This window comes from Hypanus sabinus, chromosome 15 (genome assembly GCF_030144855.1).
Source record: "Hypanus sabinus isolate sHypSab1 chromosome 15, sHypSab1.hap1, whole genome shotgun sequence".
Taxonomy (NCBI): Eukaryota; Metazoa; Chordata; class Chondrichthyes; order Myliobatiformes; family Dasyatidae; genus Hypanus; species Hypanus sabinus.
Window position 1 is genome coordinate 57081574 of NC_082720.1, and position 13836 is coordinate 57095409.

At 35.2% G+C, this 13836-nt stretch overlaps 1 protein-coding gene across 1 annotated transcript in view; it reads left to right on the forward strand.

The window, feature by feature from the left end:
• Positions 1–13836, forward strand: part of LOC132405245 (protocadherin gamma-A10-like) — a 278617-nt gene that overhangs the window by 124326 nt on the left and 140455 nt on the right. The window contains exon 4 of the mRNA XM_059989929.1: positions 7786–7844. Within this exon, the coding sequence (XP_059845912.1) occupies positions 7786–7844 (59 nt within the window). The remainder of the gene's footprint in view (positions 1–7785; positions 7845–13836) is intronic.

A 13836-nucleotide genomic window follows, 5' to 3' on the forward strand; every position in this document is an offset into this window, starting at 1 on the left:
CATGAAGAGGTGTATTTTAGGAGGAGCAAAGTACAAAGTAAATTTTTATCAAAATACATACCACCTTAATTCATTATTTTGCAGGCATTCAAAGTAGTACAAAGACATGCAATAGAGTCCATGAAAAACTACACACAAATAAGGATGGACAAACAAAGCAAAAGATGGCAAACTAATTAAAATAGGAATAAATAAACAAATAACTGAGCACATGAATTGTAGAGTCCTTAGGAAGTTGAAGTGGGTAAAATAACACAGAATATGTAATTTTAATAATATAAGTGAGCAGACAAACTATCATGGTCAAATTTACAAGTTCTATAAGGTGGGAGAGCAAATTGAGAAGATGTTTATGAAGAAATATGTACAGTATTCCTTGTGTACATGTTTAAAAATTGTCCTGGAATTTTACAACTTCCGAACAACAAACAAGCTGCTAGAGGAAGTCAGTGTGACCCAATGGGAGGAGAGAAAAGGACAGGTGATATTTCAGATTGAGATGCTTCATCTGTCAGCTATCCATTTCTCTTCGGTCACCAACCTCTTGTTTGTCGCGCCAAATTCCAGCATCTGTAGTCTTTTGTCTCCATTTTACAAATTCCCAGAAAGGCCTGACATTGGATATTGTGGATAGTTTCTGGTACAACCCTTCAAGTTTTTTGAGGATTCAAAGTTGATGCTGTTAAGAGGAGAGCTTGAAAAAGTTTTGCCTAGAGCAGTAGATGCTAATTAGTAATATAAAATGAATACGTTACATCATGAAAGATTTTTCTTGATTAGTATCAAGTTATAGACAACCAACTTAGCTTATTGTTAGTTATTACTTTGCACATGATTTTAAATTGTTTTAGTCAAAAGGTTAACCACATAACAGTGGAGGGGAAATGAAAAGCTTTTACTCAGATAGTTGTTGTCTGAGACACCATTGCATTCATGTTTGAGTGCAGCAATACTGCATTGCATTGAAAAAAAGGAATTAATTCTTTTGCATATGGTTCCTCAGTCTTATGGCAAGGATGACTGGATGAAGAATATTGAAGCGGGGTTATAAATCATTTTTAATATGACTTCGGCAGGCACTTATCAGTGTGTGGAATTAAGGGTAAAAAATGGCAATGGTACCAACATGATGGTTTTCGCTGGCAAAAAAGCCAGTGGTACTCTTTTTACCTCTTTTTTTGTAGATGCTTTTGTTTTACACATAATTAATTTGCACATAGTAATACAACCTTTGAGCATTTTAAATCATGAATAAAAATCCATTTAGTTTTTGTTTAAGTATAAGGTGCAAGAAAAAATGAACCATGTATTGATCAATGTGAGATTAAATATTGTTTTTAATTCAAGGCTATGTTCAGTCCAGCTGTGATAAAAAAAAAATGAGTTTCAGGAACAAGTGCTGCTGTCTGTAATTGAGGGCTATTCATGGTATAAAATTATTTTCATTGCACTAGCCATTATGCTTAATTTCAGCTTCAGACAATCCCCCTCAGACTGAAGCAATGTGACATTTTCAGATTTACTGCAACTAGTGAACATTGTGGCTGTGCTCCAGTTTAATTACTGTTAAATTATAGATTATTTTCTGTTCTAAATTTATGCCAACCATGAAGTACGTTATGACTGCCAAAGCCCATTTTCTTCCAAAACCGTTACAGCCAACATTGATGGAAATAAACAGGAAATAAGTTGTAGTTTAGTAGGATCTTATTGCAATCTCAGGGTGTTTGAAAAGATATTACAGCCAGAAAATTATTCCAGGAATACAATCGTTGTTATGTTATTAAAGATAGTGGCTAGTTTACACATAAATAAGGTTCCATCAAAAGTTAAAAAAAAAATCAATGTCAGTCTGTTTGATGTTGGTTAATGACACAGTTTTTGCCAGGACAGCAGGAGAATGTGCAGCTCTGAGTCTGAACAACTAATCCTTTATGACTACTAATCAGATGATAATAACACTAATGCTGTGGTGTCTGTCTGGATTGCACAGTCATATCTCAGCTTTAAAATTGAATTAATAATGTATTTGTTCAAGGCAGATGTGCTAGAACAGAGAAATTATTAACTGAGGTTCGGTGCCTAGATCGCTGATACACATTTCTGCTCGATGCTGCTACCTAAGACTACGCAAATATTACAGACTGTATAAGGCAATATGTCCAGGATTCCATGTAAGCAGAACTCTTAACTTCTTCTTGGTGAAAATATATACTTACGGTCTCAAGAAATCTCAGCATCATTCATGACCACATTTTCTCTGAAGTTAAGAAATCTTATTTTTAGAGGATCATCTTATGAAATCTAAGTTGTCTGAAACAAAGAGTAAAAAGGTGTATGATCTGGTCAAGAGCTCCAAGCTCCTGAATGTCTGGTAAAGCATTGCCTCAGATTTGTGTGCATGTGGTGTCTAATCAAAATGCCAGGATATAGACACATTATGGAAGTTTATACTGCTCTGAACTCAGGCCAAATTAGAAATTCGCTCTAATTTTTTTTTGAGAAGCTAAGGCAATTTCTTTTCACATACAGTATCTTGTAAAATTCTTACACTCATTTGCATTTTCGAACCTTCTGTTCTATTTTAAAATCCACTAAAAAAAGGGCATAATTTTAAGGTGATTGGATGAAAGTATAGGAGGGAAGTTGGAGTTAAGTTTTTTCCACAGCGTTTGGTGGATCATGGCACATACTGCCAGGAATGATGGCAGATGGTGGAGAGTAATGTATATTAGTGACATTTAACAGACACTAAGACACATGGATGATAGAAAAATGGAGGGCCCTTTGGGGGAGGGTTGTTAGATTAATCTTTTAGTATTTTTAGTATTTTAAAGGGTTGGAACAACATTGTATGCTGAAGGCCCTGTCGTTTGCTATAATGTTCTATATTCTATGTATTAAATACAGTGCTGTGCAAAATGTCTTATGCACACATGTGTATAACGAGGGTGCCATTGACTTTTCCTTAATACTGTAGTAATGTTATGTATTCAACTGTACTGCTCTCACAAAAAATATTGTAATATATGTGAGTAATGGTAAATCTGATTCTGATATGAGTCTCTATTGTGGAAGAGTGGGAAGAGGGCAGGGAGAGGGGAATCATGGTTGGGAAAATGGGAGGAAGAGGAGAAGGGATGGGAAGCAGACATTTTGTAATGATGAGCAAACCAGTTGTTTGAAATCAAATTACTGTGCCTGTTGTATTAGGGCTGAGTGGGTCTGCACCCTCACCACACCTGCCCCTGGCATTCCCTCACTGCCACTTGTGTCATACCCCTCCCACAGCACACCACCCTTGCCATTCCCTACACTCTTTGCTTTTGCCAAATCTATAAACTCTGTCTTTGCAGCATGTTAACAAATACAGTACCATGCAAAAGATTTGGCATCCTAGTGAAATATGTGCCAAAGACTTTTGCACAGTACTTTACATGTATTTGGATATCTGTTCATGGTTGAGATTATGAAGCATGAATGTATTTCTAATAGGTAAAACCATACTACTGTTGTCAAATGTTTTAGCTGTATATAACAAGACATACATAACAACACCTTTGACCATCAGTTCAGTATAAAAATAGAAATTATAACATATATAGTTTAATTTTCTTCATAATGAAAAAAATGCAGCACAACTGGAGCCAAACCAGACTTATTTTAAGTTTTGGGGAAAAAGGAAATGTTTTGTTCTGTGATGAAAGACAGCCTAAAGCAAGTCATCCTATTCTGCAACAGCTGGAAACTGTCTATAGTATAATGATACATGTCAGAAAAGGAACTTCTTAAACTTTAAAATTAAGGCTTCAGATGTTTGCATGCAGCCTGATGAAGGATCCTTAAAGCTTCAATATTATCATCAGAAAGTGCATTTTGCTATTAACTGGCAGTAAAACTTCATTTGCATTCTGAAAGTAGAAAGTAATCTTTCTGCAATAAACATAAAGGGGAAGTATTACCATTTATAATTAGTCTTTCATTTACATAGTTCCTTCTTGACATCTGAAAATGGTTTATAGGTAGAACTGTTGAAAGGAGCTTGCTAGTGTATTCCAGGAAGTAAGCAATCAACTTGCAAAAAAAAGTTCAAAATAAGAATGATATGCAATGTACTTTATAAAAAGTTGGATGTGGGATAATTATTGACCACAGCATGAAGGAGATGTCCTCTAGTCTGTGTAAAGGTACCATGCGATTTTTTACATCAAGCTGAGAAGACAAATTGGTTTAACATTTTATTTCATTAGCAGCTTATCCATCAGTTCAGCATTTCTGTGCAAATTTCTGAACTGGAACATAAAGGCACTAACTTTCAAGTTTTATTTACTTACTTTTATTTTATTTAGAGATACAGTGCAGAGTTGGCCTTTCAGGCCCTTCAAGCTGTGCCACCCCAACAATCCCTCAACCCTGATTAACCCCAACATAATTAAGGGACAATTTACAATGACCAACCAAACTCCTTGGTAGGTCAACAGACTATAAGAGGAAATCTGAGGTCCTGGCAAAAACCTATGCTTTCCATGCGGAGGACATAGAGTCTTCTTGCAGAATCGTGCCGGATTTGAACACCCAAGCTGTAACAACTTCATGTTAACCACTATGCTACCATGACAGTCAAAGCAAATTTATTATCAAAGTTTGTGTACGTCACCGTTTACAGTACCACCCTGAGATTTACTTTCTAGTATGCATTCACAGAACACAAAAAAATGCAATAAAAACAATGAAAAGCTACACACAAAGAGAACCAATGCAAGTTGTGTAACTACAATCAAACAACCAGAATAGATAGATAGATAGATAGATAGATAGATAGATAGATAGATAGATAGATAGATAGATAGATGGAAAAATTAAAAAAACATAGTTACATAATATTGAGAACTTGAGTTGTGTAAATGTTTAAAGTGAATGTTCCTGCACATGTGCTCTATGGTGAAGAAGGCTTTTCCTGTAATGGACTGGACTACTTCCACTACTTTTATAATTTTTTCCATTCTTGGAGAGTTGAGCATTATATCATTGAGCCACAGCTGTTACACACATTTATCCATGAATGGTTGGACATGTGGTTTGTATGATTGAATTTATTATTTTTTTTAAAAGCCATGCACAATCCTCAAAATTTCTCTGCAGCTATTTAGCAATCAGTCCTGTCCGCTAAGGTATAGTACTGTACAAAATCCGAAGCATACGTATGTAGCACGGGTGCAGAAGACTTGCACAATACTGTACTTGACCATTTGGAGCGAAGAGCAAGTTGGTAAATCTGGCAGCAGCAAGCATGTTGGGAATAGCAGCGGTGGAGCATTGTGGGAAGGATGTGGGACACGTAGCAGAAAAGGAATGCCGGAACTTGTGAGTGTGTGATGCAGATGCAGACACATCCAGCCTTGAGACACTAGGGAAGGTCACATCCCTCTCCCTTCCCCCTTTTTGCAACCGTGATTCCCCTCTCCCTGCCCCTTCTGACTCTCAGTCTACCGTAAAGGCCCACATAAGAAACAGGTTTCTCAATATTCACATAAGTCATGATTTTTTTTTGTGTGGCAGCAGTACAGCGCAATACATAAAAATACACTGTGCAAAAGTGTTATGTAAACTAGCTATATTCAGTATATGTGCCCAGACTTCTGCACAGTAGTGTTTAGGGGATCCAAGTCCATTTAGCGAATTGGATCTAAAATTAACTCAACGATAGGAAGCAGAGGATAATGGTGGATAATTTCTGAGAGCAGTGGTGTACTGCAAGGTACTGTCCTGGGGCCCTTGGTGTTTGTGATACATCAAAGTTGGGTCTGAATGCGGGATGAATGATTAGAAAGTTGCTGATAACACCAATGAAAGTTGTCTAAGGTTGAAGCAGGATATAGATCAGATGGAAAGTCAAGCAATGCATAGGCAGATGGACTTATCCTGATATAGTCCAAATAATGAACACATTCCAATTGCAATGCTACACTGTTTGGGAAGTCAAATTGTGGTATGACGGTCACAGTAAAATGGGAGGTCAACAATGGATAGTTCTGAATGGAGAAACATTGGGGTTGAAACCCATAGTTCTCCGGAGGGGGGATACAGAAAAAAAGATAGGGTGAACAAAATCAGGTTTAATATCAGCAGGATATGCTGTGAAGTTTGTTAACTTACAGCAACAGTGCAATAAAATCCATGACAAATATTGAAAAAATAATTACAGTAAGTATATATGTATAATTAACTAATCAAAGAAAAATAGTAGTGCAAAAACAGAAAAAATAAAAAAGTGAGGTCGTGTTCATAGGTTTAATGTCCATTTAAAAATCAGTTGGCGGAGTGGAAGAAACTGTACTTGAATCACTGAGTGTGTGCCTTTGGGCTTCTCTACCTCCTTCCTGACCATGTTAATTTCTGTAACAATGAGAAGAGTGCACGTCCTGGGTGATGGGGGTCCTTAATAAAGGGTGCCGCCTTTTTGAGGCACCGCTTTTTGAAAATACCTTGGATACTCCAGAGGTTAGTACCCATGATGGAGCTAACTAATTTTACAACTTTCTGTAGCTTCTTTCAATCCTATGCAGTAGCCCCACCTCCCACACTACCCCCGCACCAGACAGTGATACAGCCTGTCATAATCTCCCCACAGCACGTCTGTAGAAGTTTTTGAGTGAGGAAGGCACATGGTATCCTTAGGTTGGGGCATAGAATAAAAAGTTTGGGTCATTAGTTACCACCCTAGGTAGACCAAACTTAGAGTATGATGTGCATTTCTGGTCACCACACAGTAAGAGAAATGGCCAAAATGTTGATAATACATACACCAGGCCTAGTGGATAAGGCATCAGACTAATAACCTGAAGGTCACTGGTTCGAGCCTCAGCTGAGGCAGCGTGTTTGTGTCCTTGAGCAAGGCGCTTAACAACACATTGCTCTGCGACAACACCGGTGCCAAGCTGCTTGGGTCCTAGTGCCCTTCCCTTGGACAACATCAGTGGCGTGGAGAGGGGAAGGCTTGCAGCTTCGGCAACTGCCGGTCTCCCATACAACCCTGCCCAGTCCTGCGCCCTGGAAAAACATTCCAAGGTGCAAATCCATAGTCTCATGAGACTAACAAATGCCTATTCTATTCTGATACACCAGGATGTTGTTTGAGGTGGAGGACTTTAATAATTGTACAGGATGCATTTGTTTTCCTTGAGGTGAAGGAAGCTGAGGTATATCCTAATGGAGGTTTATAAAATAATAAGAAGCATAGATGAGACAGACAGCCAGGGTTTTTTCCCCATGCTAGGAATATCAAAAATAGGAGATAATAGGTAAAATAGGAGGAAAGAATAGTGAAGAAAAATTAAGTGGACTTTTTTTTACATGGAGAGTGTTTGTTACTTGGAAAATACTGTTGGAGGAGGTGGTGGTGGAAACAGGTATAATCACTCTGTTGAAGAATTTCAGATAGGCAGATATATAGGCAAGGTAAAGAAGGATAAGGATCTAATGCAAAAGAATGGGAAGAGTGTAGATGGATAAAGAAGGTTGATGTATTCATAATGGGACCACTCCACTGATGTACAGATTTATGGCTATGCTCTGTATCTGCAAAACTTATGCAGACGGTGGGTTTATAAGTAAATTTAAGTGTCTTAAATCTGGGATCAATGTTTTAACATCACCAGAATAATTGTGGAGCTACAGTGAAAATTACTACTTTTGTGCTTTTAATTGTTTATATTCTTGATGTAATTATAGAAAAGTATATTAATGCAACTATGTTGATATCCATGTACACTGTATATTTTACAGGTGGGGCAACTGAATACAGACTGGCATTCCTCAGAGCCTCATATAGTCGGAAAGATCAGGTATTTTATTTTAAATTTCTATTTAATTCCTCTAAATTTATTTCTGAAACAATTGGTTTTAACAAAAATGAAGATATATTGTACTTCAAATGGCTGACTTATAATTTAAGCTGTGCTAAACTAATTAGTGTTCTTTGTGATTATAATTTTCTATCAAACGTTTTTGGTTTGTAGCACTATGAAGCAGAACACCTAGTTTGGAGCTCTTTTTCATTCCTGTTACATTTATAAACATTGGCTTCATATGCAGGTTGAAATATCACACTGTTTTACGTTCATTTGTGGTTTCATCACAATTACATTTTGTAGAGTGTATTTGGTTAAAGTCAAAACATAGATAATTGGCAGTTGTTTTTGTAACTGCCTGCTGTTAGGTTATCAGTCCTCTAGTAGGTCTCATATTAAATAAATAAATCTGCAAGATGCGAAGTAGAAATGCAAGATGTAGCCTTTTGGCAAACATTTAACATCTCACTACCCAGTCCATTGGTGGACTCAAAGTAAGTTGATTATCTAAACATTTATGTTAACATATATCACCCTGAGATTCATTCTCTTGCAGTCATTCACAGTCGATCAAAGAAATACAATACATTCAATGAAAAAAGCACAAAGACTGAACAGCAAATGTGCAAATGACAAATTGTGCAAGTACAATAAATAATAGCAAATAAATCGGTGAATAAATAATATTGAGATAATGAATTGTACAGTTTGTGGCATCAGTTCAGAGTTGAAGTAAGTAAAGTTATCCACACTAGTTCAGGAGCCTGATGGCTGATGTGTAATAACTGTTTCTGAAACTCCTGTACCTCCTTCCTGTTGGCAGCAGAGAAGAGAGCATGGTGTGGATGGTAGTGGTCCTTGATGATGAATGCTGCCTTCTTGTTTCAGGGATTAATGGTGTGGAGGGCTTTTCCTGTGATGGACTGGGTTGTATCCACCCATTTTTTGTAGGGTTTTCCATTCTTGTACATAGGTGTTTACCTACTGACCATGATGCATCCAGTCAGGATATGCTCACCATTAAATGCAGTATTGATGTGCTGAAAAAGTTAGACTGGGTTCACTTTGCATCAGGTTCCTCGCTTTTAATCGGTAAATCTGTAGATCTAGCATCATGAAACTTTGATGATGTTGGAGTGGTAGATTTTCTGGACTATTAGATGTTATTTTAACATAACACACATTTAATTAACATTTTTTGGCTGTCACAAAGGAGCATCATAAATATTCCAGTGAAATCTGTGACTGTCATAGGAATGGGTAAATTGGCTTATGATGAATTTCAGTCCAACATGGGAGAATATCACTAAGTGAGGCAGACATGGATCTCTCAAGATTTCTAAACATTCACTGGAATTTGACAATGTTTTGATTTTTAAATCTTTTTGGCGGGTAAGTGGCTAGAAGAGCAATAGAGATTGATGTAAATATCAGAACAGGTCCATCTGAAACAACAAAGAATGTAATTACCTACCTCCACAACTATTTTTGATTGGGATATAAATAAATCAAATGAGACTGAATAATAAATTTAGTTTAAATTGGATTCACTGTCATATTGAGGCAGCATGAGTAAACAAAGGTAAAGAAAGAATAGGAAAGAAGTCATTCCAACTGGTACCCAAACAAGCTCTCAGCTACAATTGTTAATTTTCACTGTTGGTAGAGTGTATTGGAGATTTTGAACATACAATCAAAATCTTGTTACATGTGACAATAATAATCCAATTTACAAATTTACCAATGTGGATAATCTACATACAGGACACTGTTGTTGCAGTGACTACAGACCAGATAATATTACTCTCTTTATTAACATAAATTGTTAATCGCAAATTGATCTTAATTACTCATTTCACCCATATGGCTGTAACAAAGATTTGAACTCAGAACATCGAATATGGATCATAGAGCAATACAAAAAAATCAAGGCCCTTCTGCCCACAATACTTTTTTGACCTAAAATAAGCTCCCTCCATAATCATTCAAACCCTTCCCTTCCATACAGCCCATTATTGTATCAACCTCCACCACCACCATTTTGCTTGTTATGGTTATACTTGACTGAATTTGAGAAGATTACTGAACTTAAACAGGACATGATCAAAAATATAATGAAAACATCACCTGGAATAAAAAGTCGGCAGAATTCCATGCATGGATTACATCATTCACTTAAAATTCTCTAAGTTTCAATCAGAATTAGAGGAATACATGTATCTCAAAAGGTCATGGGCTGGAAGCATTTTCAGAGATCAATGTCATAGAAGGATTTATAAACAAAGTTCAAAGTAAATTTATACAAGTAGGTAAAATCAGTAGTCAAGCACATTCATGGGGCTGTGCATATAGGAGATAAATAATATAGTTACAGAGATGGAAGTAAGACCTACCATAGGTCCAATAGAGGAATGCTTTGTGTTAATGCTTGAGGGTTTTAGTAATAGATTGGCTGGAATAGATCAGTTTCAAGAAATGTTGTGGAGATATGCTCCATCCCTCAAAGTAGAATATCAACCCACTTTATCATGGTCATTTCCCCATTTTGCAGCAGTCTTCTTTGTTTATTGGATCAGCATTAATCATCAGCATCGTCATCTGCCATGTCTTATGACACTGGCAGTCATGGTTTTGATCATGATAATTCTTGAAAACTTTTCTAGAGAAGTGGTTTGCCTTTGCCTTCTTCTGGGACATACTTTACAAGATGTGTGACCCCAACTATTATCAATACTCTTCTGAGATTGTCTCCCTGCATCAGTGGTTGCATAACCAGGAATTGTGACGTATACCAGCTGCTCACATGACCATCCACCTCCTGGTTTCATGGTTTCACATGACCCTGAGTTCAGGGCTATTCAAGTGCTGCACCTTATTTAAGGTGTGACCTGCAAACATGTGGAGGGAACAGCGCCCTCTACATCCTTTCTTTCTTTCTTTTTCAATCTTTTTATTAAATTTCATATATAAAAAAAAACAACACAAAATAATGAATAGATTACAGATTCAATAAACTTGAGATTACATTAGTAATAGGATAATAATATCCTATTAAAACATCCATCAACAAAAGGTACATAAATCAATCAAGTCTATATAAATATATATGAAAAAAAAACAAAAATAATCGTTGAAAAAAGAAGAAAAAAAAATTGAAATTATATATGAGAAAAAATATATATTGAAAAAAAATACTAAACTAAAACTAACATGGGCAATAATAGCACTTTATAAATATATAAAGGTGTCAAGAAAAGAACTCCAGAACTCCATACCTGAACAAGTATAAGTAGAGAAAAGGATCTAAAATAAGCCAAATTAATTCATATGAAAGTGTCGAATAAATGGTCCCCAGGTTTCTTCAAATTTAATTGAAGAATCAAAGATAGTGCTTCTGATTTTTTCCAAACTCAGATAAGAAATAGTTTGGGAGAACCACTGAAATGTAGTAGGAGGATTTACTTCTTTCCAGTTTTGTAATATAGACCTTCTGGCAATTAATGTTACAAAGGCAATCATTCGTCTGATTGAAGGGGAAAGCTGATTGCCATCTTCATTTAGTATACCGAAAATTGCAGTAATAAAATGGGGTTGTAAATCGATATTCCATACTGAGGAAATGACATCAAAAATGTCCTTCCAATAGTTATGTAAAGTGGGACATGTCCAAAACATGTGAGTCAATGAAGCCACTTCTAAGTGACATCTGTCACATTGAGGATTAATATGCGAATAAAATCGGGCAAGTTTATCTTTAGACATATAAGCTCTATGTACAATTTTAAATTGTATTAAAGCACGTTTAGCACAAATAGAGGAGGAATTAACCATTTGTAAAATTGTTTCCCATTTATCTGTTGATATATTACATCGAAGTTCTTTTTCCCATTCTTGTCTAATTCTATCCGATATTTCTGGCTGTATCTTCATAATCATGTTATAAATAAAAGCTACTAATCCCTTCTGACAAGGATTAAAAGTAAAAATCAAATCTGAAAAATCCGATGGAGTTGAGTTAGGAAAAGATGGAAGAATTTTATGTAAGAAATTTCTAATTTGTAAGTATCTAAAAAAATTAGATTTAGGTAATTCAAATTTGTTGGATAGTTGATCAAAAGACATCAAAGTACCTTCAAAAAAAAGATCACGAAAACATTTTATACCTTTCCTTTTCCATATACTAAAAGCTTGATCTGTCAATGAAGGTTTAAAAAAAAAATTACATAAAATAGGGCTGTCCAGAGCAAAGTTTTTCAGATTAAAGAATTTGCGAAATTGAAACCAAATTCGTAGTGTATGTTTAACAACAGGGTTAGATATCTGTTTATTGAATTTGGCTAAATCAATAGGAAGAAAAGAACCAAGAACGGAAAATATAGAATATCCCTTAACCTCACTACATTCCAAATTTACCCACTGTGGGCACACAGGTGAATCCAAATCTAGTTTCCAGTACATTAGGTTACGAATATTATTCGCCCAATAATAAAATCTAAAGTTAGGTAAAGCTAGACCACCATCTTTTTTAGACTTTTGTAATTGCCTTTTGCTTAACCTAGGATTTTTATTTTGCCACACAAATGAGGAAATTTTTGAATCAATATTATCAAAAAAAGATTTAGGAATAAAAATTGGTAAAGCTTGGAATAAATATAAAAATTTCGGTAAAATCATCATTTTAATAGCATTAATCCGACCAACTAATGATAAAAATAAGGGAGACCATCTAGTAGTAAGTTGCTGAATTTGATGAAGCATAGGTAAAAAATTCAGTCCAAATAAATCTTTATATTTCTTGGTGATTTTTATACCTAAATAGATAAAGTTATCAGTAACAACTTTAAATGGCATCCTATCACTCAATAAAGTTTGCGCGTTTAAAGGGAATAACTCACTCTTATCTAAGTTTAACTTATAACCAGAAAAACTACCAAATTGAGCCAACAAGGATAAAATAGCAGGAATAGACCTACTAGGATTAGAAATATATAACAACAAATCATCAGCATAAAGCGATAATTTGTATAACTTCTCATTACGGGTAATACCAAAAATATTAGGAGACTCACGAATAGCAATAGCTAAAGGTTCTAATGCAATATTAAATAATAAAGGACTTAAAGGACAACCTTGTCTCGTACCACGAGATAATTGAAAAAAAGAGGATCTATAATTATTTGTAAGAACAGAAGCAACAGGTTTATAATATATTAATTTAATCCATGATATAAAATTAGGACTAAAATTAAAGTTTCTCAATGCATTAAATAAATATGTCCATTCAACTCTATCAAAGGCTTTTTCAGCATCTAATGAGATAACACATTCTGGGGTTGTAGGTGATGAAGTATAAATTATGTTAATCAATTTTCTAATATTAAAAAAGGAATATCGATTCCTAATAAAACCAGTTTGATCTTCTGAAATAATCTGTGGTAATACCTTTTCTAATCTAATGGCTAAAATTTTTGTAAGAATCTTAGAGTCTACATTTAATAATGATATAGGGCGATAAGATGCACATAAGGTAGGATCTTTATCTTTTTTAAGAATTAAAGAGATAGTAGCTTCATAAAACGATTGAGGTAGTCTCTTCTTAACAAACGCATCATTAAAGATTTCACATAGCCAAGGAGAAAGCAATAAAGAAAAAGTTTTAAAAAATTCTACAATAAAACCATCAGGACCAGGAGCTTTCCCTGAATTCATTGATGAGATAGCCTCTCTTATTTCATCCATAGAAATAGGAGCATCAAGCAAGCTACAATCTTCATCTATCAGTTTAGGAATATTCAAATTATTAAAAAAATTATCCATCGTAAACCGGTCACCGTCAAATTCTGATTGATATAAAGATTTATAAAAATCTTGAAAAGTGTTACTGATTTCTTTATAATCAGTAGTTAAATTACCGTCTTGTTTACGAATTTTAATAATTTGTCGCTTAGTCGAAATAGCTTTTAATTGATTAGCTAACAATTTACCA